Source organism: Lynx canadensis, chromosome E2, assembly GCF_007474595.2.
Source record: "Lynx canadensis isolate LIC74 chromosome E2, mLynCan4.pri.v2, whole genome shotgun sequence".
NCBI classification, from domain to species: Eukaryota; Metazoa; Chordata; class Mammalia; order Carnivora; family Felidae; genus Lynx; species Lynx canadensis.
The window spans coordinates 51,988,100-52,012,485 of NC_044317.1; the positions used below are offsets into that span (position 1 = coordinate 51,988,100).

General features: G+C 61.0%; 1 protein-coding gene across 1 annotated transcript; it reads right to left on the reverse strand.

Moving 5' to 3' along the window:
- Window positions 1–2,062: 2,062 nt before the first annotated feature.
- NAPA (NSF attachment protein alpha) lies at window positions 2,063–24,386 on the reverse strand. Its single transcript, XM_030298112.2, has 11 exons — window positions 24,163–24,386; window positions 15,544–15,623; window positions 12,810–12,926; window positions 8,115–8,161; window positions 6,673–6,750; window positions 6,392–6,447; window positions 6,204–6,288; window positions 5,316–5,420; window positions 4,158–4,226; window positions 3,712–3,762; window positions 2,063–2,829 (listed from the first exon to the last, which is right to left on the reverse strand). The coding sequence occupies exons 1-11, from the start codon at window positions 24,258–24,260 to the stop codon at window positions 2,728–2,730; spliced, it is 888 nt and encodes a 295-aa protein (XP_030153972.1). The 5' UTR covers window positions 24,261–24,386; the 3' UTR covers window positions 2,063–2,727.

Genomic DNA, 24,386 nt, shown 5'->3' on the forward strand with positions numbered 1-24,386 from the left:
CCCCCCCCCCCCATCGCGCCTGCGCGCTCCTCCCCGCTCCTTTTCGGAGTCCCGGAGAGGGGCCTGCTGGCTGATTGTGGCCTGAAGCTGGGAGGTGGTGGCCCTCGCTGTGGGTTGTGTGGCAGGTAGAACAATAAGAATCATACAACTCAGTATAGTCCGTACGTGCCAGGAACTGTTCTAAGCGCTTTGGCTCTGTCGATTGATTTGAAACCCACGAACAGGCTGGAATCCAGACGCAGGAGGTCATTTTGTCTAAGATCACACAGCTTCGCTAAGAAGTAGAGTCCAAACAAGACTGTCCCAGAGTTCTTTTAATCACGTTACCTTTAAAATGGTGAAATGCATGCTTAGCCAAGGAAAAAGGATCTGGCCTTCTGTCCTGGCACCTCTTTTATTGAATACCTTTCTGCTAGTCATGCTGGCCCAGATGATCTCTGAATGCTGACAACCACCCCGCTATGGTTAACCCGCGTTCATCGACTCAGCGTTTGTGTGCTGGGACACAGTAAGTGCGCGATAACGCTTAAGTGAGCATAGTAAGTGCTCATTTATCTCAATGAATCCTTGCAACCCCGCCAAGAAGTTGCTTCTCCCAGTGTGTAGAGGATGAAATTGTGGCCCTGAGATGCTAGAAAGTGGTGGAGACTGGACCTTAACCAGGTGTTTCTGACTGTGGGGTCTTCAAGGGGTTCCTATGTGGGGTTTTTTTGGTCCCTAGAAGGGCATCAGGGGTTTGGGCACTCTGTATACACCAGAAAATCACTTCCAGTAGACATGAGTTGTCCAACTGTTGTGGCCACATTGAGTAAACTTGTCACCACCACCCCACCCTGCAGAAACGTGCCTGCGTGTGCGCGGATGCACGCGGACTGCAAGATCCGTGAAGGCGGTGACTGGATCTCCCTTGGTCACAGTTAGATCCCCAGCACCTGGACCACAAGTCCGGACGTAAAGTAAGCATTCAGTAAATATGTGTTAAAAATCCATAAACTCTGTGCCAGGCCCTTTGCCAAGCACAGAGAACTTTTTTTGTTTTGGTTTTTTTTGAGAGAGGAAGAGAGCAGGAGTAGGAGAGGGGCAGAGAGAGAGGGAGAGAGGGAGAATCCCAAGCAGGCTCCACACTCAGCGAGGAGCCCGATGCAGAGCTTGATCCCACGACCCTGAGATCATGACCTGAGCCAAAATCAAGAGTTGGATGCTCAACCGAGCCACCCAGGCTCCCCAACGAGGACTTGTTACAAAGGAAACGTAAGAGGAAAGTGCTCAAAGGCACATAGGATCTGGAGGGTGGTGAAGAGGGGCTTCATGTCCGCTCCAGACTTTGGGATGTGGGGAGTTGGGGAGTAAAACCTCCAGGAGGGCAGGGTCTGGATATGTGGCTAATGCTGTATTCCCAGGGTTTAGACCAGGCATGGCACACGGTAGGTGCTTAGTAAATACTTGCTGAGTAGAATGTGGGGTCTAATTCTGCTTCTGAACAATGCCTGGGGCAGTGCAAGCACATCAGACTGCTCACCAACACACATGCCTACATCGTGGGGTGTGGACGAGGCAGGTGGTCCTGACCAAGCTTTCCGAGGCCACTCCTGTGGTTCCTTCCGATACCCGCCTGGTCGTCCTCATGCCCTGCCCACCTAAGTCGTCTCCTCCCTTTTCTTGTGAGCTCAGCGGGCCCCAACAGATGCCACCGGGGCTTTCAACCCTCCTTTCAGGGCAACATGGACACGAGGGGAAGCCGAGAGGTTCGGTGGGCCTCTCCCACCCTTACTGCTGCCCTCGTTGCCTTCCATCCCTCCAGCCGGATGAGGCTGACGCGGCCCCCCACTGTCCCAGGGGAGGAAACCGAGGCCCACAGAACCCGGAGAACGTTGGCTCGAGGCAGGTGCGCCCAGAATGCCAAGCCCGCGGCTCCTCCCTGAGCCCAGCATCCCGGTCACACTCACCCTCTTCTTCCCCACAGAGTGTGCCCAGAGCCCAGGGTGGGGACCAGGCGGGAAGGGAGACAGGACACCAGCCCCGGAGACACAACGGGGCAGCAGAGGTGAGGAGGAAGAGAGACTCATGCGAAGTGTTCTTTTTTATTTTTCTTTCTCAGGCCAGCTGCAGCTTCCGACCACAAAACCTTAAAGCACTAGGGAAGGAGCAGATGTCAGGGTGGGCGCGGGGACGGCCCTCTGAGCTCCAGGGCCTGCGGTCTATCCTGAGAGGTCAGGGCTGCAGGACGCCGTGGGGGTTCCTGGCACCGGAGGGGAAGGAACCCGCCCCCATGGGGACAGCAAATCTCAGCGGCTACGTGTGCTCAGGGCTCGGCTGGAGGACAGGTGGGAGAGACCGAAGCCAGTCTCGCGACTCAGCCGGTCAGGAGGCGGGGGACCAGATGCTGACCCCCCACCCCTGGCGGCACCCACAGCAAACAGGTCTGTGTCAGAGATTCTGTGTTTGGGGTAGAGAAGGGCACCTCTGGGGGGGGGGGGTTAAATAAACGGGCAGGAGGCGAGGGGGTGCAGCGAGAACAGAGGGGGACTGTCCGGCCGGCAGGCCCAGCCTCGGGGGCCCCGCGGCAGTGCTGAGCCCGCACCGCGGCTCGGGGAGACTCCTCTGCGGGAAGGGAGGGGAGGTCTCGCAGCCAAGGTCTCGGCCCCACGTCTCTGGGCTCACGCGCTGGAGGGGCGCGGGGGTAGAGAAGACGGGGCAGGAGGACGGGTGCCAGGGGGCTGGGGGCGCTTAGCGCAGGTCTTCCTCGTCACCCTGGATCGTCTTCTTGATGCGAAGCAGCATGGTGGTGAGCCACTGGTCCAGCCGGGAGATGGAGTCGTACTCCTTCACCTGCGACACAGCGGGGGAGGTGGCAGAGGGCCCTGACGCCCTCCTTGTCCCCAGTCCCAGGTTCTCTGGGTGTTTCCCGGCCAGCCTCCCTGAGGAGGAGCGAGGGGAGGGGGGCTCCCTCTAAGGCTGCCTTGAGGAAAAGAGAGGATTTCTGCGGCACGGAACGGTCCAGCTTCCTTGTTTTCTGGGTGGGAAACAGGCCTGGCCGCGTGAGGGCGGCCTGTTGCGGACGCCACGGGGATGGGGGCCTGTCGCCCTGCCATGGCCCTGCTTCTCCCTTCTCTGTGGCTGATCCTCCTCGTGTCCCACCCACCGCCCGGGGCAGGATGGACCGGAGGGACTCTGGTCTCTGTCATCGGTAGTGGTGTAGGATTCCTGAAGGGCCCCCAGGAAACGTGATTGACAGATGCAGCCCAGACGACTGGATCAGGACCTGACCTGGGCCCAACAGAGTTCCAGAATGTTCAGAACAGAGTATGGAAAGGAAGAAACACCTCCGTGGGGTGGTTCTGTCACGGAGGTTGGTGCTGGAAGAGGGAGCCCTTCCACGACGCGTCCCCCTCCCTCCCTGCTCCTCCCAGCAGCTCACCTGGGGCACCGAGCGCCGCAAAGACCTTGGCCTTCAGGGGCAGACACACACGGGTCTGCATCCCAGCTCTGCCCCCAAGGGGCCGAGGACGAGTCCCCGCACCTCACTGCCATCATCTCTAACGTGGGGAGAACACCTCCCTGTACCTCTGGGGCTCCTTGGGAGAATTCTGGGGTGACTGGACAAAGGAATTCACAGCCGGGGCCGGGGACAGGGCCGGGGCCAGAGAAAGGGTGGGTGGGATTCCCAGGAGAGTGTGTCTGAGGAGGGCGGGCCCCGCCACGGCCACTCACCGCTTCGGTGTAGCCGTCAATGTTCTGCTCCTCGTGGGCATCTAACAATTTCTGCAAGAAAATGGCAGGCAGACGGGTCAGGGGCCAAGGCCGGCCGCGTGCCTGACCTGGACTGGATCCACCCGTTAGATCCACGCCTGACCCGGCGGTGCAGGTCAGGGGGCTCCCGTGCCGGGAGGAAGGGGTAGTTTCCAGTCCTGCCCCGTGCGTGTGCATGCAGGCGTGCGTGTGCGTGCGTGAGATCACGCGGCCTCCCGGCTCTGCCGTCTCCGTCGCCACCCGAGCCTTACTTTTCCCAGCTAGAAAACGGAGGCCCACACGGCACGGGAGGGAAAACAAAACAAAGGAGACCCTTAAGAACCACCGCACGGGTCTCGGCAGTTACGGTGACTGGAGCCCACGGCCGCCCCCCCCCCCCCGCTGCCCCCAGCCCACCCAGCACTCACTCTCATTAGCGTGCACTCCCGGGAGCCAGAGAATGCAGGGAACAGCTCCTCATACTTCTGGACGGCGAGCTAAACGTCACAAGGGTGGAAAGAGGGGGCGAGCTCACGAAGAGGGGCCATCGGAGCCACCGGCCTGGCAGCCAAGGGGCCCTGGAGACACCTGGCCCCCGAGTCCTTCTCTGTGCCCCTCCCCCAGCGTCACCTGGCTCTGTGCCTGGCGGCACCTCCGTGGGGCTGTGCTGGGCCAAGCGTGGCTGCGGTGACAGCTCGTGGGGAGGAAGCGGGAAGGGTTTCCCAGGCCGGTGCCCAGGGCAGGGGGCAAACACCGACCGCCTCGCAGGAGTACCTCCTACGTGCCAGGGCTGGTGCTGGGCACTTCTCAGTCAACCACCATGAGGCCCCGGGGAGGGCCACGTGACGGGGACCCCCGTTTTGAAAGCGGGGAAACGCAATGACCTGCTTGGGGCACAGGGGACGTGGGGGCGGGGGCGGGGACGTGGACCGGCCCGACAGCAAAGCCCGAGCTCTCGCCCACAGCGGGAGCGGGGGCTGGCGGCCGTGCTCAGACACACCCCGAGGCTGAGGGCGGGGTGGCCGGAGACCCCAGGAAATGCCGAACCCGGACCCCGAGGACTCCAGCTCCTCCTCCGGCTAGGCCACTCCCTGCCCCCTCAGCCAGCACTGGCTCCGCTCTTGCCGAGAAGCCCTGAAAATGGGTGGTGTGGGCACGCGTGCTACAGTATAAATCATGACTCTGGGAGTCAAAGATCTGGAATCCAGCCCTGCGGCCTTGAATAAGGGGCTCCGGCCTCAGCATCCTCAGCTGTAGAACGGGGTAACAGTGGTGCCGACCTCAAGGGACGCGGTAAGGACCCAAAACGTGCTCTCATGGAAGAAAAAGCCTGGCACCAAGTGAGCCAGGAGCCGGGCAAACTCAAAAGCTACGGAGACCGGGCGCGTGACAACAGGAACAGAAACACGCCAGTGAGAACGAGGCGTGCCACCCTGTCCTGCCCACAGCGGACTGCGGGCACCAGACGTGAGGGAGGGGCTCACCCCTTGCCAAGGGGGGCCTCGGCCTAATGACAGACCCAGGGCTCCGGGGTGGCCACTGGGAGGAGGGGGAGGCCCTGGGTGGGCCCACGGGGCCGCGCTCACCTTGGCATTGAGCATGTCAATGCAGAAGTGACAGAGGGCCGCCTTGAAGAAGTAGTCCTTGGCGCTGTACTTGAGGAGGGGGCTGTCCATGGCATTGGTTCCCACCTGTGCGCATGTGCAGGTGGCACCATAAGCTCGGGGCTGGCAGCCCCCACCCGAGGGGGGGGGGAGGGGGGGACCGGGGTCAGCATGTCTGTGTCCAGGCTGAAGCCCGGTTAACCCGAGACACCAAGGGCAGGGAGGCCGAGGACCAGCCCAGAGAAGTCAGTCAGCCAACGGTGTGCGGGCGGCCACAGAGCAGTGTGTGACGGGGGTGGGCTGCCACAGGGCTGAAGCCAGGTGTCCGTGGTGCGCCCCCCCCCCCCCCGCCCCGCCAAGGCAGCCGAGATGACGAGATGACAGGGAGGCGGCGGCCCCACTGTCAGGCCCGAGGGAGGCAGACACACTGGTGGGCAGAGGGCGGCAGGAGGCGGGAACCTGAGAGCCGGCGCCCGCCCCCCTCTCCTCCAAGGCCAGCTGCCTGCCTTTCTCTTGGCCACGGCGCTGAACCTACCACCTACCGGGACAGCCTGGCCTGCCCCGCCCGCCCCGCCCAGCCCAGGGGAGCCTGCACACCCGTGGGTCGCTCCCTTCCCGTCCCCCCCACCATGCCTCCTGGGAGCTGCTCAGCCACCTCCGGCCACCCCAGGCCTCCGCTATTCTTCCCGTTCCCTGGGCCTCCCAGGAGGCTCTCCGTGAGACGCGCACAGGGGAGAGGGCACAGGGGAGAGGGCGGCGACACCGCGGGGAGTGGTGGGTGGAGAGGTTTTGCCAGGGAGGACAGGACGAGCGCCGGGGAGGTAACGGAGGGAGCACCGTGCAGGGACGACGGGCCACACCTGTCCCCACCTGCTCATAGATGTCAATAGCCTTCTGATACTGTTCCAGCTGAGCCGCATAACCAGCCACCTTCAGCAGGCACTTGTTGGCTGAGCTGTGTGGGGCGGGGACAGAGGCAGAAATCGGTGGCGGTGGCAGTGTTGGGGGGGGAGCTTCCAGGGGGCTGGGGAGGGCGGGGGGAGCCCGCTGCCCGGTACCTGTTGGACTCCTCCCCTTTGTAGTAGTCTGCAGACTGCTCGTAGTGGGCGATGGCCTGAGGAGACACGGGGAGGCGATGCAACCTTTGTCCGCCAGGGGCCCGGCCCTGCCTGGGGCACAGCAGGAGCCCCTGACCCGTGCTCGGCCAACGCCCCATGCCCCCTTCCGGGCACCCGGGCACCGGACGCCTCCCCCAGTGGACGCGAGCCCCGGCCCAAGGGGCCCCAGCCGCCGCAGCGCTCCCCCGGCGGCCAGGCAGGGCCTCCCGACTCCCCCTCACCTTCTCGATGTCCACCAGCTCCGTCTCGTAGATCTCAGCGATGGAGATGTGGTGCTTGGCCGCGATCGTGAATCGGCCCTGGGTGGGATGTGGGCAGGGGCCATCTGTGACGAGGGACGTCCCCAGCACCGCAGCCCAGCCCTTCCTCGCCCCTCCAGGCCCCCGGAGCCGGGGATTTCCTGCCCCTCAGCCACCGGTGAGGTGTGCGTGAGAAGGCACCGAGGGGCCCTAAACAGGAGGCTCCAGGGAGAGGCCTGGTCTCTGCGCTGGCCCGATGCGGTGACCCTGGGCAAGCCCCCCACACGCAGCCTCCGTGTCCATCCCGTCCACAGGGGCACAGGTGGGCGGGGCAATGCCAGAGATAATGTGGGTGCACAGGTACCTGGCAGAGGCCCCGGCCTGAGGAAGCGCTGGACAGCGGGCCCAGATTAGGGGAACGACCAGCCCACACTCACCCAGTAAAAGCCCTGGAGAAAGTGGGTCCGAGCATCCACACTGCACGGGAGTTTCTTGGCCTCCCATTCCCCCCGTGTGGCCGTGGAGACGGCCCCCTCACAGGCCAACAACCCCCAGCTTCCCCCGCAGACATGCACGGCTCTCCCCAGGGACGGCCCTAGCTTCCAGAGGAGCTAAGCACAGGCTACCAGCTTCTACCTGGGGTGGGGGGCAGAGGGGCCCGCAGAACTGGGCTCCTGGCCGGCCGTTTGGCACACGGGGCTGGTCTACGGACACCCGCTTGCCAAGGGACATCGGGAAAGGGCAAAGCCCCGGGCTCGGCGAGGCCTAGTTTCGGGTCTCAGCAACTGCTGTTCGCAGGCACGTGTCCCTGGGCAAGTCACGTTGCTTGTCTGGGCCCCCCATCCCCGTCAAATGGGGTAACACTTTCCACCTCACAGGGCCGTTGCAGGGGAGGACTGACCCACTCAGCGGAGGGAACCTGGCAGCCGCTGTCGCCGCTCTAACTACAACACTCCAGTATGCTGCTGGACCTGGTAGGGGGCAGGACCCGGTTCCGGCCTGGGGAAGGGGTCTGGCGAGACAGAGGCAGAGTGTGGAGCGGCAAAACGCGGAGCGGATAGGAGCCGGAGCCCGGTTTTGGTCTCTGGTCCTGGCTCCCTGGTGGAGCTGCCTCTGGGCCTCATCTGTCGTGGGGATGCTCCCCGGGGACAGGGCGGGGGCTGAGCCAGCTCTGGGCCCCACCTCCCCTCTGGCCTGCTAATCAAATGGGGTGCAGGAGGGGAAGGACCAGCAAGGGGAAAGGCCCCCGATAGCTGTAACTTCTACAAACGTAACTTCCCCTGTGCTGTGGCGGGAGCTGTCGGGAGCCAGGCCGGCGCAGGTGACCACCCCCCGCCCCCCACCTGCTCCTAAAGCTGGCGCCAGGGAGGGCAGGCTGGAGCAAGGTGTAGAGCAGGAGGGACGAGACAGGCAGTGGCCCTTACCATGTCCGTGTAGATCTCGATCGCTCTCATCAAACAGTTAATGGCCTCTGTGGAGAGAAAAAGGGAAGCAGGGAGAAATGAGAAAGAGAAGTTACTTCAGCAGAAGCCAGAAGGAGGAGGAGGAGGAAGAGGAGAAAGCAGGGCAGGTGTTCCGCTGTGCCCTCGTGGCCATGGCCGTGGCGGGAGGGGAGGTGAAGGGACACCTGGGCCCCAAGTAACGCTCTTAGACTAACGTACCGTGCCGCGGACTGCTACCTGCTGAGGGCTGCCCTCTCCCTCAGGCTGCCACACTGCCACCACCTTCCCAGCAGCCCCAGGGACCGGACACGGTCAGGCTGACAGCCAGACTCCCATGGGTGTTTTGAGCCAGGCCCGCCGAGGCCGTGCCCTCCAGGACAAGGGGTCCTGGCCAGGGACGGCCAAGCCTGACACCCGAGGGACGCCCAGGTTCCACCCGGACTCTGGTACCCCGTCACTGCGGGACCCCGAGTCTGCCACGGTCCCCTGCACCTGCCTGGCCCCCATCTCTGGCAGGAGGGGGCTGGACACCGGGACCCCGAGGCCCCTCTGGCTGGAATCCCCATCATTTTCTCAGCATTCAGCACAGCCCTCTGTTCTCCCCGCCCGCCTTCACCCGCCGCGTGCCAGCTCCCCACACCACAGGTGTCCCCAACGAAGCAAACACCAGGGTGGCCCGTGAGAGACAGAATTCGGCTACCTTTGTTGCACCACCTGTTCCAAGACCTTAAATTCGGCTATTGCTTTTTTTTTTTTTTTTTTTTTCTCTTTTGACACGTTATTTGGAGGAGAGAGAGCGGCATGAGTGGGAGGCACTTTCTAGCAGACAGAGATGAGCTCTCGGGCTGGATCTCTTTTAATGCATCTCAGAAGAAAGGGTGCTGGGGGAGGTGCGGGGGGAAGGAAGAGAGCCCGGACAGACACGGGATGTGGGCTCCGTGCTGGGGTGGGCCTGGGAGGTCCCCCTGCCATCCAGGATACCCACAAGGCTCCTGGTCCACCCCCAGGGTCCCCCACGGTGAGCCGGGCCCGCTGGGCTGAGGGGCCACAGAGGAGCCACAGAGGAGCCAAGCCTGGCCTGCTCTCAGGGCCCCAAAGGTCTCATGACCCAGGGAGACAGGTGAGCAGAGGCTCTTAGCCTCAGACTGGGGCTGGGCCTTCAGGGAGTCCACAAGCTCCCCGCCCCCTAAGTTTACAGGCAAAAAGTGGGTGTGTGTCAGCTCTACTCTGGGGGAAGGGGTGTCTGCAGGTTTGATCCAATTCTGAAAGGCCTCTGGGGGCGCCGGAAGGATTCAGAGAACCATTCTGGTCAAGGATGGGAAGCAGCTGAAAGCTCAAGGCGCGAGAGAAGAAGAAAAGGAAGCAAAAAGGAAGTAGAAGAAGAGGAAAGGGAGAGAACGCAGAGGGAAAGGGAGAAAAAATACAGCCGGAAATAGTCTCACTTTAACACAGGTGCATATTTCGAAACAGAGCGTTTCTGGATCTGACGAGCCAGCACCGGGCCGCGACACAATGATGAAAATAAGGACGACAAGGAGCCGGCTCTGCACCTCCCACCCCTGCTTCATCCTCCAGCCCAGGGGGTGCCGGTGGCTCCCCCTTCTGGAACACCAGGGAGCCCAGCCTGGCACCTGGCCCAGGGGGCAAAGGTTGCTCCCGGTGAGAGACGAGCAGCCCAGGAGGGGGACCGGAGGCCCCCAGCTGTCCCCACGGGCCTGCTGGCACCAGGCTCGGTCCCTGCAGTGGCAGCGGGGGCAGAAGGCTCACCCCCCAGGCGGCAACACGGACTCACGGGGTTAAGTCCCCTTCACGCCTGCTCCCGGCTCAGGAACAGCTGTCCCTGAAAGCAGCGGGCTGCCCGCTGACGCCCGGGGGAGAGCGCCGGCAGGCAGGACACCGACAAACTAGATACAACCAGCTTATCTCCAGTCACCAGGACCCCACCGATGAGCGGCCGGCGCACCCCTGGACGGGAGCCAGCCCGGGGTGGGGGTGGCGGGTGCCGTGACCCGGAGGGGAAGGCCTGGCTGAGGCGTACTGGGAGTCATGCGGCCGGGGGCCCCGGGCCCACCTCCTGTGCTCCAGCGGCCCCGCCGTCCGGCCGCACTTGCCCGTATCAGGCCTGGGACTCAGCCCGTCCCAGTGAAAACGGGGGCAGACCGCAGAATCCCACGGGGAAGTGGAATGGGTTAAAAAGAGACGCTACCACGTCTAGCCACGCAGTAGGCACCCCCGGGCCTGGCTATCAGGTGGCTATAGGAAATCGGGGAGCCGCTGACAGCTATGGGCATCACTCCCCCGCACCCCCAGCCACCAAGGGGGTGGGCAGGCTGCCCCCGGCCCGCACTCTGGGCAGACTCGCAGAGGGAGAGGGCGGTGACAGGCACCGAATCCTTTCCTTCCACCCTGGCTGGCTCTGGCAGGCCTCCTGAGCGGCCCCAGCCTCCTCTCCGGGGGGGGGGGGGGGGGGCCCTCCGGGACTCCCGTAGGAGGTGCTGACACAGGACACAGGCCTTCGAGGCAGGCGCGGTGGCCAGCAAGGCCCCAGGGAGCTGGCCACCTGCTCGGGGAAACCTGGCAGGGTTCCAAGTGGGCCCTCCAGCTCTGTTTCACAAGGCACAGTGCCAAGAGGAGGAGGCTGGGGGAGGCCGGGCCTCTGTCTGATGGGAGCCAAGGGCCACCCCTTCCTAGATACTTATCACACACCAGGTGCCGCACTGGGCAGGTCCGCGCGTTCTTTCACGCTCGGTCTCTGCTTCGCCAGACCAGGAAACGGACGCCCAGAGGATTAAGTGACCGCCCAAGGCCACAGGGGCACAGGCTCCGTTCACGCTAGGGAGACCACACTCAGCCACGCGCTCTGTGAGCCACTGCGGGGGCGGACGACAGCGAGGCAGCGGTGCTGGGACTCGGCCCCAACGCCCCTCCCCGATTAGCACCAAGAACCTGGCACTCCAGCCGGGGAACTCAGTCCTGGCTCTGCCCAAATCAGGGTCCCCTCCTCACCGTTGCCCCTCTCGTTCCCTGAAAGGTCCTTCCCACCCCAAATCCACCCCCTCCCGCCTCAGCTCCCAGGGCAGCAAACCATGTCTGCTGATCCCTGGAGAAACCAAAGTGGCCTCTGGGCTCCACGACGGCCACGTCGGCTGCTCTCCCACTGGGGCAGGGACGCCTCGGCCACCCTCTGCACTTACTAAGGCCAGCCATGGGGGCCACAGCCCCCGGCCCAGAACCCGGCACCCAACGCACCCCCTGCCGTGCCGAGCCCCAGCTGAAAAAGCTCACATCGAAAGCCAGGTGACGAAGGACGCGGCGTCGGGTGGGGCCCGTCCAAGGGAAGGGCCGAGGTTTGTTTGAAGAGCAAATAGCACTGTGCACGTGTCACAGAGGCTGGCGCTCAACTCCTGCCCAAGAAACGAGTCCTTCCAGTCACCCAGGGGCAGCAGGTGAAGGCCCAGAAGCTAAGGCAGCTTCTCCAGGTAGACCGGTTTCCCCGGGGGCAGAGGGAAGGCTGAGGTGGGGAGTTCCCGGGGGGATGCGGGCGGGGAACGGACACAGACGTCCCTGGGTCGTCGTCACACTGTCCACGCAGCCTGCGGTGGCCCACCCCATCACAAGGCCTCTGCTCTGGTTCTGGCCGGGCCTCAGCCCACCACATGACCCCTCAGGCCAACACCTGTGACATACCCAGCTACGGAGCAGTGACCGGTCAAGCCTGGGGACACAGAAAAGCCACTTGGTCTACACTGATCAAATCCCCGACTGGGAACTAAATATCCCCGGGTACGGGTAACGGATCCGCCAACAATTCCCCAGCGCTCGGGTGTGGCCCGCGCTCACCGATCCGTGCAAACACCTCTCTGACTCTCTTGGGAAGGACAGGTCTTTACTCCAAGGTGCGGCACCTCCTTTTCTTTCTTTCCTTTTCCTTGAAACATTCACATGTTCCCTATTCTCTTCTGAGAGCACAGCGACAACGAGGGGTCACTTGAAGAAAACGTCTTCACGCTTGCTAAAATGAAAAAGTTAGCCACCTGTGTCTGACACCAGGATGAAAAAAATGAACTAAAATTCCAGCTCCACAAAACCCCAGAGCCTGGTCCCCGCTGGGCTGTGGGACAAACGGTCTTCTCACCATGAGTCAGTCCCAAACCGGGCTCCTATCCCCAAACACTCCCGCATTTTAAGTAACTTGTTCTCTGGCAACCGCATCTTGGGCTCCGTTCTGATTCCCCCCCAGCGTGTTGGGAAGCCAGGTCGGGATAATTTCCGCTCCTTTTTCGGCATCAACTCCTACCTGGCCGGTCTTAGAACCCCTCCCACCCCCTTCTGCATGTTAATTCTGACAACAGAACAGATTTTCCTCTCTCCTTGGCATGCGGCGGGTCTGCAATGTAACTCCCACTCCCAAATGCTCCCGGCTTCGGGAGGGAAGCGATCGGCTGCGCACACCGAGCAGCAGGGGGAGGCGGAGGCTTGGAGCGGGATGCAAATGCCAACCGGAAGGGAGCCAATTCTGAGGTTCAAGCCCAAGCGTCTGCCTGCCAGCCTCCTGCCAGCCTCCGGCGTGTGCTGGCCCCTGGAAAAAACCGGAGCCTCACGGACACCGGAGGGCTTCTCCGGGGAGCGCTCGGCTGGTGCGTGGGCGGCCGGGCCCAGCGTTGCGCAGAGGCTCACCTTGGGGGTCAGCTTTCTTGAACGCGTTGCCGGCGTCCACGAAGCAGGTGGCCGCGTCGTGTTTGCTCTGGAGCTGCAGGTGCAGCTGGGCGGCCTGGCAGAAAGCGTTTCCGGCAGCTGGAACAGAAAAGAGTGAGCTCAGCCTTAGCGGGGCTCCACTTATCAGACGCCGCTCAGACACTGCCCTGGGGAGGCGGCTCTCTCGAGAATGCAGAGGGGCCCCCCGGGGGGGGGGCGGGGGGAGACAGGCCTGGGTTGAGCTGAGGTGGAGGCCTCGACTTCGGGCCTCCTGACCCCGGGGCCGAGGCTCCGGAAAGTCCGTGAGGTGGACTTGGAGGAAGAGGGAGGCCCCTGAGCCCTGGGCGCACAAAGAGACGGCCAGGCCGAGGCCAGCTAAAATCCCACAGCCCTGGTCCCAGCCTTTGCCGAAATTTCCAGGGCCACCATTTCTAAAAAACCACAGAGAAGGCAGGCAGGGCCGAGAGCTATGAAGGATATACAAACTATCGCCAACTAAGCCCAGCAGTGGCCCCATGGGACAGCTGGAACTTGGGGACAAGTGCCCATGGGCAGAGGGTAGCAGTGACCACACGGGAAGCCCAGTCTGTCCCGTCCTTAGTTGCACCAGTTGGAAGCCATTCTGGTCACACGTCTGTCTCCTAAACCGCCTTGTGGCGTGCAGGAGACCACGGGATCTCTCCTCCTGCAGGGCTGGAGAGTGGGGGTGCGGCTATGCTAACCAGGGAGCTCCAACCCCCACCTTCAGCTCAGCCAGCCTCCGCCTGACCCCATGCTTCCCTTCATCCTCCTCCAGCAGGATCCGAATCACAGAATTCCTGAGCCGGAAGGGGACCAGAGGGCCTGACTCCATCCAGCAACTTCAGAGCAGCAGGAAAGACAAAGCAGCCCAGGTTCTCAGTAGGCAGGATTTATCATTTTGCAGGGCTTGAGTGCAAACTGTCCAGGAGAGTAGCGTCATTGGAGAAAAATGAAAAACAGCCCAAGGCTTTTATTTGAACAGCTGGAGGAATAGGGTGGGAGTAACAAATTTGAGGGGCAAAGTACCACCTATGTGACTGAAAAATAAATATCCTGGGGTGCCTGGGGGGCTCAGTCGGTTCAATGTCCAACTTCGGCTCAGGTCACGATCTCACAGGTTCGTGGGATGGAGCCCCGGGTCAGGCTCTGTGCTGGCAGTGTGGAACCTGCTTGGGATTCTCTCTCTCCCTCTCCCTCTCCCTCCCTGCCCCTCCCTGATTCCAGCTTTCTCTCTTTCTCAAAATAAACTCTAAGACAAACAAACATTTCTTTCTCTGATGGCACCCGATCAGTTCGGGAGCGTAAAATTATCCCTGGCACGTGGCTTTACGCACGACGTATTTTGTGACAGTTCAGGAAGAACTCTTGCCGTTTCCAGGAAACCAAAAGCATCCTCAGAAAGCGAGGAGATCCGTCCTGCCTGGGGCCCTCCCCACTGCGTCCAGGGGCCCGTTTCAGGTTTCGTCTCCTTCTGGTCAGCAAGTTCCTCCCTGGGTCCCAAACCTGAACCTGTCTTCACTCAATTTCCTCTACCCCGTCTTGCTGACGCTCCAAGCTGGAGCCCTCTGGCAGCTCCCAACCAGACTTTCCGCCTTTCTGGCCTCTAGGGGCCCCTCCCTGCCTGCCAGCCTCTCTTCGGGGGAGCCAGCCACGCTCCAGCCTCGCCGGGAGTCTGACCACAACTTCATGGCCGAAGCCAGAGCGGCCACGACTCCGATCACACTCCACCCACCAAGCGGAGGCGCACCACCTGGGACGCTCTCTTCGGGCGGATGCCCTCCTCCAGCATTAAGCGACCTGACATTGTCAACCTGCGTCCTCCCCTAGTCAGAGCGACAACACAGAGAGGGCCGTGGGGGGCACCTCCTCGCTGCTCCTGAAGTTTGCTAATCTGCTGCCCAGAGTCCTCTGTGAGCTTTCCCTCCACTCCGAGGTGGGAGGCAGTGCAGCTAGCAGGAAGGACACATGTGGCACTCCCGGCCACCATGTCTCCGGGAGTCCACACGACGGCCCCGTGGGGGTCGGGACCACCGTCCCTGTGGTCCTACTGAGGAGGAATCACATTCGGAGACGTCGAGTAACTTCCCCAGGGGCACACGGCCAGTCTGTGACCCAGACCTAGGTCACACTGGCTTCAAAGGTCACAGAGCCAGCACGGGGGCAGGTTGAGTGCTCCACTCCCGAGTCGGAGCTCTGCCTTCCGAATTCTCACTCCGTCACTTGTTAGGCGTGGGGCTGGGCGAAGCCTCCGTTTCCAGCCACGGGAACACGGACGGTACTGACCCTCACAGGGCTGCTGTGCCGATTCATTCGATCACAGAATGCACGCCTGGCGCTTAGGAGCGCGCTCCACAAACGGTTAACGATTACTGTTAACTGAACCACTGGAATGGACCCCCGAGCCTAGACTTCAGAAACCCCTCAAAGAGCAATCTGGATCCGCTAATCTATCTATCCTTAGCCTTAGAGACCTCTCTCCAAGGTCTTGTGACCCAAGTAAAATAACCCAGTGGGCTCAAAAGGAGCCAATGGCAGGCCGATGGGCTTCTGAGGCCAAAGACGGCGTAGAAAGGTGGCGGGGTTGGGGCAGGGGGGTGGCGCTGCAAGGCTAACCCCTGGGTCAGGCCTTCGGGACTGGAAGCGGAGGGAAAACCGGAGACTCGACCACGAAGGAGTTGTAGCAAAGATCACATACCGCTCCAGTTTTTGGCCATTTTGAACATGTTTGCTGCTCGGGTGTAGATCTCACAGGCTTCCTCTATTTTGGATGAGCCTCTGGGGAAAGAAGGGGCAAGATGAGACAAACCCGTCTGGTGTTGAAGAGCAAGCAAGCATCCCGCCCCGGGGCCAGTGCAGACGCGCCCCCACCCCCATCACTTCCCCAGGAAGCCCGCTGCAGCCCAGGCCTCCTCTGGGGGCTCAGGGGAGACCGCGTCCGTGGCCTCCACTCCCTGGAACAGAGACACGCTCGCTGCCGGGGCCCTCCTGGGGGGAGGCGTAGGCCACCCTCACTCGGGGAGGGGGGGCCTTCCAACCTCCCCGTGAGCCCTGCCTCTGACAGTCTCTTCCCCTTCCGCTCGGTGACCACGGGTTCCCAGGCTCTCTGCAAATCCTTACCCCCACCCCACCTCTGCCAAGAGACTGCAAAGCATTCTGGGGGAGGAGCCCAGCTCTGGATGCCTTGGCCATTTCCCAATGCCTTAATCCCATGGCTCGCACGCTGCGGTTGTTCAGTGTAGACCTCTTGACCCTACACGTGTGTCATTACTACTGCAGGACTGAGCAGATGTACGCAAAAAACTAGCCACAGCATTCTTCTCGAAGGTGGGGTCTACGGGAACCCTACAGAAGGGGGGGGCCAGGCGTGGCAGACAGGTTTAATCACCACGCACGCCTCGCTGGTACTGTCTGAATTCTTTATCATCTGCATACTTTATCTATTAAAACGTACAGGGAAGAATGCAAACAAACAAAGTACTTCTCTTTTTAAATGCCAAGACTTACATTTGGTTCTGTGGCCCAGCAATGAATTACATTTCTGCCAATTTATCCCAAGAAACTAAATCAGAAAAGTTGTAAGGATGTTCAGTACAGAATTATTTAAAATGGCAAAACCACCTTCAAAGAACTTATTGTTTAAGAGTAGGGGCCTGAGGGGCACCTGGATGGCTCAGCAGATTGAGAATCCGCCTTCAGCTCAGGTCATGATCCATGGTTCCCGAGTTCGAGCCCTGCGTCGGGCTCTGTGCTGACAGCTCGGAGGCTGGAGCCTGCTTCAGATTCTGTGTCTCCCTCTCTCTCTGCCCTTCCCCTCCTCGTGCTCTGTCTCTCTCTCTCCCTCAAAAATAAATAAAAACAAAAAAAAGAGTAGAGGCCAGAGACATACAAAGGAGTACATTGAGGGGGAAAAAAAGAGCGCTCTGTTTGGGCAGTTTCACCCTGACTTCCTGATCTCCCACGCAGGCGGTGCAGATGAAGCTCTTCCTGAATTGGGGGACCCTTCATTAGAACCTCGTCTGAGTCCCCACCACGTTTCTGTCCTTCCACCTCCGATACAGCAACCAGGCTCAGCCCACGAGGTCAAGCTCCCACCGCCCACATCAGCAGTAGAAAAAAAAATCCCACGCGCTCAGTTCTACCAAATGGATTTCAGATTCTCTCTTCGCTGACATCAACCAGTATTTTGTCTTGAAGAAGAGAAGACGGGTATTTTCCAGCAACAAAGCCACACAGATCATTTTCCCTGTTGCCCCTCTCCCGTGTCCGCTGGCCCTGGAAACTCGCCGGCCCCAGCTGTGGCTGTTGGGGGGGCCTCCCGTGGAATCTGGGGGCACGCCTTCATTCTGCACCGCTAAGGCAGAAGGTCCTTTCCTTCGGGTCACCGGAGCTGGTGACGGTAATCAAACCAGAGCCTCCCAGCCACCCTCCCCTGAAGGTTTCCCTCAGGGCTGGGTGCGGCCTGGAATTTTCAAACAATGGTCCTAGGTGATTCAGAAAGATCAGGTGCGTTCGGGAGGGGAAAAAGCTGACCTGGACCCATCGCTTTAGGTGACCTAGGTGACCTGTTCCGAGTCAGGCTGTGTCAGCTGGTAGACACCCCTGGTCAGGCTAGCTAGGGCTGGAATCCAGGGCCCGGGATTCCGAATCGCAGCAGGTAAGGGTCTTCTTGAGGTGAGAAGTCTCTGCCTGCCGGGGCTGTGCCGATGCCGGTCCCCTACCCTCCTGCCCTCCCACACTCACTCTGCACGGTTCCGCGGTCTTCCCTGGCCAACCTCACCCCAGCTGGCCCAACACACCTTGGGCTTGGGGCCCCTGCTTGGAGTGACTTCTTTAGAACCCACTCTGGGCCTTGGAGAGGCGAAGAACCTTCCCGGGCACAGGGTCCTTTGAGGCCTAGCCACAAAATCCTCTGGGGGACCTTCTCGGGAATACTGTCTTACTGAAAGGGGATGGACGTGTTCACCGACCGAAACCTAGGTCTCCTCATCCCATGGATCCCCTGGCTCATCCTTCCCTTCTCTGTGGCAACAGTTAGGTTCTATCCAGATTCAGACGTGCTCTGAAAACAACCTCGGGCTCCTGGATAAGCAGAAATGGCCCGACCCACCGAGAGGCCCAGAGCCGGGTGATCAACAGTGAACAGTCGGCCCCAGCTGGTTTGTTTCAGCTCAGCGGGACAGAGTGAACACAGAACACAAAAGCCTGTCAGCTGCCGGCCTGAAATTCTGTGATTCCACGCCAGGCCTGCTCTGGGTCAACCATTCTAACCGCGGACTGGGAAAGCCACAGGGATTAAGGTCTGCTCAGGCCTGCCTCCTCCCAGTAACTTGGGGCCTGCGATGACAGGGGGATCCCCTGGAGTCCCATCCCCTCCGTTCAGAAATGGAAGTGGAGCTCTCAGAGGGGGCAAGTGACTTGCCTAGGGTCACTGGCAGGCCCTGAAGGAGGAGCCATTCGCACAGCTGCTTATTCACCTGGGGAACAAACACGAGCCATTCATTCCACTTATTCCGTGCCAGACGCTGCAGATGACAGCAGTAAACAAAGGAGAAGGACCTGGCCCTCAGTAAACAGGAAGTCAGCGAGGCGATGCGAGGAGTAAGCAAGCACAAGGGGGACTGGGGGAGGAGGGGGTTCCCTGGTCAGGCACATCAGGGCCAGCCACTGGGAGGACGTGAGATTTCAGCTCGGTCCTCGAAGGTGACTAAGGAGCCACCCACGGAAAGAGGGAAGAGCATTCCGGACAGCAGTCACACAGCACGTGCAAAGGCCCCAGGACAGGAACAAGCTCGGCCAGGTCAAGGAACAGCAGTGGGCCAGGATGGCTGCTGCGGTGCAGGGAGCGGTAGGAAATGAGGCCGAACAGGCAGGTAGGGGACCCCCGTGCCGGAGGCCAGGAGAAAGGTCTGGGCCCTGTTCTAACGCAACAGGGAGGTCTGTGGCAGAGAGAGTGACCAGGAGGAAGCAGCCCCCAGCTCCAGCGCTCTAGCAAGCTGTCTCCCGGCAGGGAAACCTGCGGTTTACTCCAGGGCCTCTCGCTGAGGTCAGGTGGGCTCAGATCCCTCACGGGAGCCTGGCAAACTCTCGGCCGGAAGAGCCCAGGCCTTCTCCCGTGCCTCCTGCAGGACATCCAGAAAAGCTAGTTGGGCAGGCCTCTCCTGAAGAGCCCAGCGGCAGCACAGGCGACAGCTGACTGTCCCTCCCCCACCGACCTCCCCCAAGCTGCCTCTGCTTCGCTCTCCCCATCGGGCGGCTCGGCTCCGAGCCACGAGCCACGCCACGAGCCACGCCGGGAATAGAGGGAACTGGTTTGGACCGGCCTGGTGGAGGGCTGTCTATAATTACCCACTCGGCTCTGCTCTCTGCCCCCTCCCCAGGCAGAGGAAGCAGTCTCCGGGCTCCCAGGCGCAGCCACCAACCTCCAGCGACTGCCATATGGAGAGGGGAGCACCGTGCCAGCAACGCACAGAAGGCCCGGTGGGCCGCGGGCCAGGGGGGGTCCGCGGGGCAGAGCCTCCCGGCTCCTTCCTCTGTCCTCTGGGCACTTCCTGCCTCCCAGCATCGGGCCACCCGCCCCACCTGCGCTCTCCTCCGAGCCTCACGAGGCAGGGCAGGTGGGTCCCCTTCCAGGTCCTCCTCACTCCCCGCAGTGCCACAGCCACTGGCCCTCCGTCGGCGCCTCAGTTTCCCAGATCCTCCGTCGTCCTGAGTGGGGACGAACGGACCCCAAAGGCCCGTCCCCACCCTGACCTTCTCTGCCGTTCTATGTATCTTCTCTACGTTACCATGATGACCTAAAGCACCCTGCCTGAAGCAGCACCGAGTTCCTCACAGTAAGGCTTTGGGTATTTTACTCCTGCTTCACTGAGGCGGGAGCTGAGGCTCGGACAGGTCAAGGGGCTTGCCCAAGCTCACGCTGCCAGATGGTGGCAGGGACCAGAAACAGGACTCGGGTCCTGGAGATCCGGTCCTGCCTTGCTTCTCACTCACTCACGAGATCTGGGAGGCTTCCTTCCCTCTATCTTCTGGAGAGTAAGAAAGGGGGGTGGGAGGGGGCAGCTGGGTGAGTCGGCGGGTTGAGCGTCCAACCGAGGCTCGGGTCACGATCTCTCGGTTCGTGAGTTCGAGCACGGAGCTGGCTTCGGCTCCTCTGTCCCCTGCTCTCTGCCCCTCCCCCTCTCGCTCTCTCAAAAATAAACATAAAAAAAAAAGAGAGAGAGAGAGAAGGTGGACAAGGTCCCTGCCTGCTCTTGCTTCTCCGCCAGACTGAACAGCCAACGCCGCCGTGCGGATTTCCCTCACCCACAAGCAGACTCTGCTCTCTGCTGCAGCCACGCCGAGCTGCCGCTGGGCAAGGGAGGGAGTCATTAAGCCAGCCCCCCACGGAGCCCCCCGTCAGTGCCGCAGGCAGAAGGAACACTGGAAAACAGGGCCAGAGCTGCGGGATCCCTGGGCAGCTCCTCCCATGCCACCTGCAAAGCTGAGCCGCTCGCTGCCTCCCCGGCTCTGCGGGCACCACCTCCTCCGGGCCTCGTGTGTCTGAGCTCCTGCGGGCAGAGCCCCGCCAACACAGGCCCCAGGAACGACAAAAGAATAAAGTGTCACACACACTAACTGCCCGGTTCTGACACCATCGCAGGACACTCTTGTGACATGCCCGTAACAGATGGAGAGCAGAAATAGAATGGACCCGGGGGTCGAGAGACCCGGGCTGAAATCAGTTTCGGGCACTTTTCATAACTGTGGGACCTTGGGCTAGCGATCCCAGAGCCTCAGTCTGTTGACCTGTAAAATGGAGGCAACGGAACCGAACCGGGAAGAGCCTCTGCGGGGAGGAGGGACGACGCGTGCTCAGTACCTGGCACCGAGGCCAGAACAGAGCAGGTGCTCAAACGGCTGCTATTACGAGGAGGAGGAGAAATCCAGTCCGAGGGCTGCCGGCCACCTGGCAACGGGAATTCTAGAGTCACCCGGGGTGCTGGAAAAGCCGGGGGCTGTGATGAGGCCTGGACTCAAAAGCGGACTCCCGGCTCGAGAGCCCCGGTTCCCTCTGTGTCTGGGGGGAAGACTCCGGACCTGGCGGGGCTGCTGGAAGCACGCGGGCACCTGGGAGAGCGCCCACCACACAGCAGGTGCTCGGCTGGGCGCTTATCAGGCTGGCAGGGAGAGCACGTTCTAGAAACGTTTACCTAGCTCCAATCTCGGTGTGGGTTTCACCTCCCCCGCGACCCCCAGGTTAGCCAGGAGGGGGGGCACCACCTTCTGGTTTCCACAGAGCCCGGGGCCTCCGACCCGCCCCGCTCCTTCCCACGTCCTGCTGAAGGTGCGTATTTACGGGCCACTGCTTTCCTGTGAGCTCACAGGCAGGGGCCGACGTGGCCCGGCAGGTCCCCCTCTGGTTCTCGGACCGACGCCCCTCTGCGCCCCAACATGACTTCGCTGTAGCCCCAGAACCGAACGTGTTTCCTTTTCTTACAAAATGTTTCTCAAAGGGCTTTGTCTCTCAGCCGTCCCGTCCCACCCAGGAACACTGGAAGTTCTGCACGAAAGCAGCAGTCCCCTCCATCAATAAAGGCAGAACCCCGGGGGTGCAGCCGAACAATGGCCGGGTAGCCCTGAAACCTCGCATCCCCTTGGGAAAGACTTGTGCTCTGGGTCTGGGCAAGGGACACCGAGTTTTCAGCTGTGGATCCTGACAGCTGGCAGGGCTCCTGGGGGTGGCTGATGCCTACAGGCGGTTTAAACGGGAACTGATTTGTCAACATTTAATCTGTAGAAATGCGCTCTTTGTATACCAAACCCCCTGACATCTGTACGTTTCCAGCACTTCTAGCTCAACTTCCAATAAGATACTTAATAATAGTAAGTACTCAAAACACAGAAATCAGGCTCATCGCTTCACATGCAACCCTATGAGGTAGGTATCGCTATGGTTTTCATTTCACAGACGCAAAAACTTCCTACCAATGGTAGTATCCAAGTGGAAAGAAGTTTTTCTCTTGGATTTTGGTCAGCAGGGGATGGGGGGCAAGGGAGGAGGCGTCAGGGCCAAGGAAAAGCCCCAGGGAACGGAACCACCATTTGGAAGTTGTACAGTTCCAAACAGGGCACAGCAGGGAAATTTCTGGATCCATCTGAAGCCCTGGGGCAGGAAGAGGGAAAAAGCGTATCTACCCCATCCCCGATCCTTTTCCGCAATTTGTGCTTTGCTCAGGAAATCTCCATCTTTTTGCTTCCAGAGTAGAAGTTTGGGCTGCTCCCCCATTCCCTACAGCTCCCTTCCCCAGGTCTATGTGCACTGGCTGGGTCGAGGGGGGGAGGAAAGAGCCAGAGGAAGATATACAAGGAGCTCTGATCTACTAACTGGCTGGTACTGCCTCCCTCTCGGGCTGCTGGTGCACAGAAGCCCTCTAGCGTCTGGGAGCCCAGAAACAGTGAAGAACAAAGAAGGCCCTCACGTCTAAGGATGCGAGGTTGTCTCAGATCCCAGGTGGGGGCTACCCTACTTGGCCCGTTGACATGAGCAGAGACCTCTCAATTTGGAATGCCATCACTCCTGACGGTTCTAAAAGGGGAGGGAAACGCATGAGGGATGGGCTGAGCCCCAACACTCCCTTCTCCGGTCCCTGAAGCCACTGGGGGGCCTTGAGAAAAGGCAGCTGTGAAATGCGGAACACACGGAAGCCTGGCTCCAGAGGGGCGGGGGGGCCAGGAGAGAGGGCTGGCCAGGAGGAGTCCTCCCGGCTGACCTCTTGCCATGCTCCCAGCTCTTAGGCTCCGTCCGTGCCTCTGCCTTCGCCTTGCCCACTCCTCTCTCAGCACCGTCTCAACTGCTCTTGGCGCTCGAAGGGTCTGGGGTGCACTCATTAAACAGCAGGAGAAAACTGCCATGTGGGGCAGGGAGGAAGGAGGAGTTCTGGGGTGGGAGTTCCCTAACTTAGAAATTCCTCTTAAGTTGGCCCCCATCTCATCTTTCTTAAGTGTAGCGTCCAGAAACGGGCACCAGCCTCGGGGAGAAACCAGTGTGGCAGCAAGACAGTTTTGGGATCAAACAGACCAGGTCTCCTACTTACCGGGGAACCGGGCAAAGTAATCTGTCCAGCCCCCCAGGGATGTTGTGACGGTTCGATGCAAGGACGCAGGTGAAGTGCCTGGCCCAGGTCTGACTCAGAATCCGAGTACTTAATAATAAATATTACCTGGTGTCATTACCGTCACTGCCTGCACTCCCCGACCCAACTTCTCCCCCACACCAGCTGCCGCGGTCCTTTCTAAAAGGCAAATGGGAACCGTCCAAGATCGGCCCCGTTATGGACTGTGGTCCCCCCGCAAATTTCATGTGCCGACATCCTAACCTGCCAGATGATGACATGAGGAGATGCGAGCTTTTGGGGGGTGATTTGGTCACCTCCCAAAGGGGGAAGTGCCTTTAGAAAAGAGACTCCAACACGCTAGTTCACCCCTTCCACAACATGAGGACGTGGTGACGGGGTGGCTGTCTACAAGGCAGCAGGCCTTCACCGGACATCATATCTGCCAACATCCTGATCTTGGACTTCTAGCCTCCAAAATTCTTTTAAGAGTTCAATTTCTGTTCGTAAGCCACCCGTTCTAGGCTATTTTGTTATAGCGGCTCACACGGACTAAGACAGGCCCCCGGAAAGTCCTCAATGCTCTCCAGCACCTCACGTCCAGGTTCTTTCTCCGGTTCATGCAGCTTTCTCTCAAGCGCCCTCAGACGTCCCAGACTTGGGCGCCCCATCACTCCCAGGATCACCTTGGCCCCGACCCTCTCACCATCACCCGGAGCTCCTGCAAATCCGCTGCTGCGAGCTTTGGAGAAAGGTCAATCCCTCGGGCAGGTGTCCTCAGTCCCGGGCCCACTATGCCCGTCAGGTATCCTTCGAATACGTTCTCTAGAGCTCCAAAAGACTTCTTGACCCGGCTGCTCTCCCAAACCGATCCCCTTCAAGGCCTCAGGTCATGTTCCCTCGGCCCAGGTTCGCTCCGGCCTCTTGGCCCATCTTCAGCCTGGGTCCTCTTACAGCCTCAAGGCGGTGTTGCCCGTTTGGCCGTCCTCAGCCTACGGCCCTCCCACCATCTCGGGAGGTCTCTCCTCAAACCGAGCTCCCACAGCCCGGGCCCCCTGGCCCTTGGCCGGTGTCCCCTCTACCACTTTAGACCGTGGCTCCTCCTCCCGGAATCCCCTCCGTTCTCTAGGCTCGGGCCCTGCGACTCTACTCCGCCGCTTCGGGCCATGACTCCTTCGTCCTCTCAGCGTAGGTCCCCGCCGACCCCTCGGCGCGGTTCTTACCCAAACAGGCCCGAGAAGAAGGACTGCGAGTTCTTCACTTTGCGCTCCGCCTCGGCCAGCAGCGCCATCGCCTCCGCTTCTTTCCCGGAGTTGTCCATGGTGGCCGCAACGGTACTCAGCAAACGGCCGGACCCGGGCCCACGGGGTACTCAGCCGAGGCCCGGCCGCGGTAGTCAGGTCGGGGGAAGCTTAGCGGGCGGCGTTGACGTCGCACCGGCGCGCGC

Bases quoted from the DNA above. Each gene is read 5' to 3' on its own strand.
- NAPA (XM_030298112.2), bottom strand. From the start codon at position 24,260: ATGGACAACTCCGGGAAAGAAGCGGAGGCGATGGCGCTGCTGGCCGAG. The intron at 15,624-24,162 runs GTAAGAACCGCG...TTCTTTCCCCAG, and splicing joins TTCTTCTCGGGCCTGTTTGG to AGGCTCATCCAAAATAGAGG. The intron at 8,162-12,809 runs GTGAGCCTCTGC...TTCTCTCCACAG, and splicing joins CAAGAAAGCTGACCCCCAAG to AGGCCATTAACTGTTTGATG.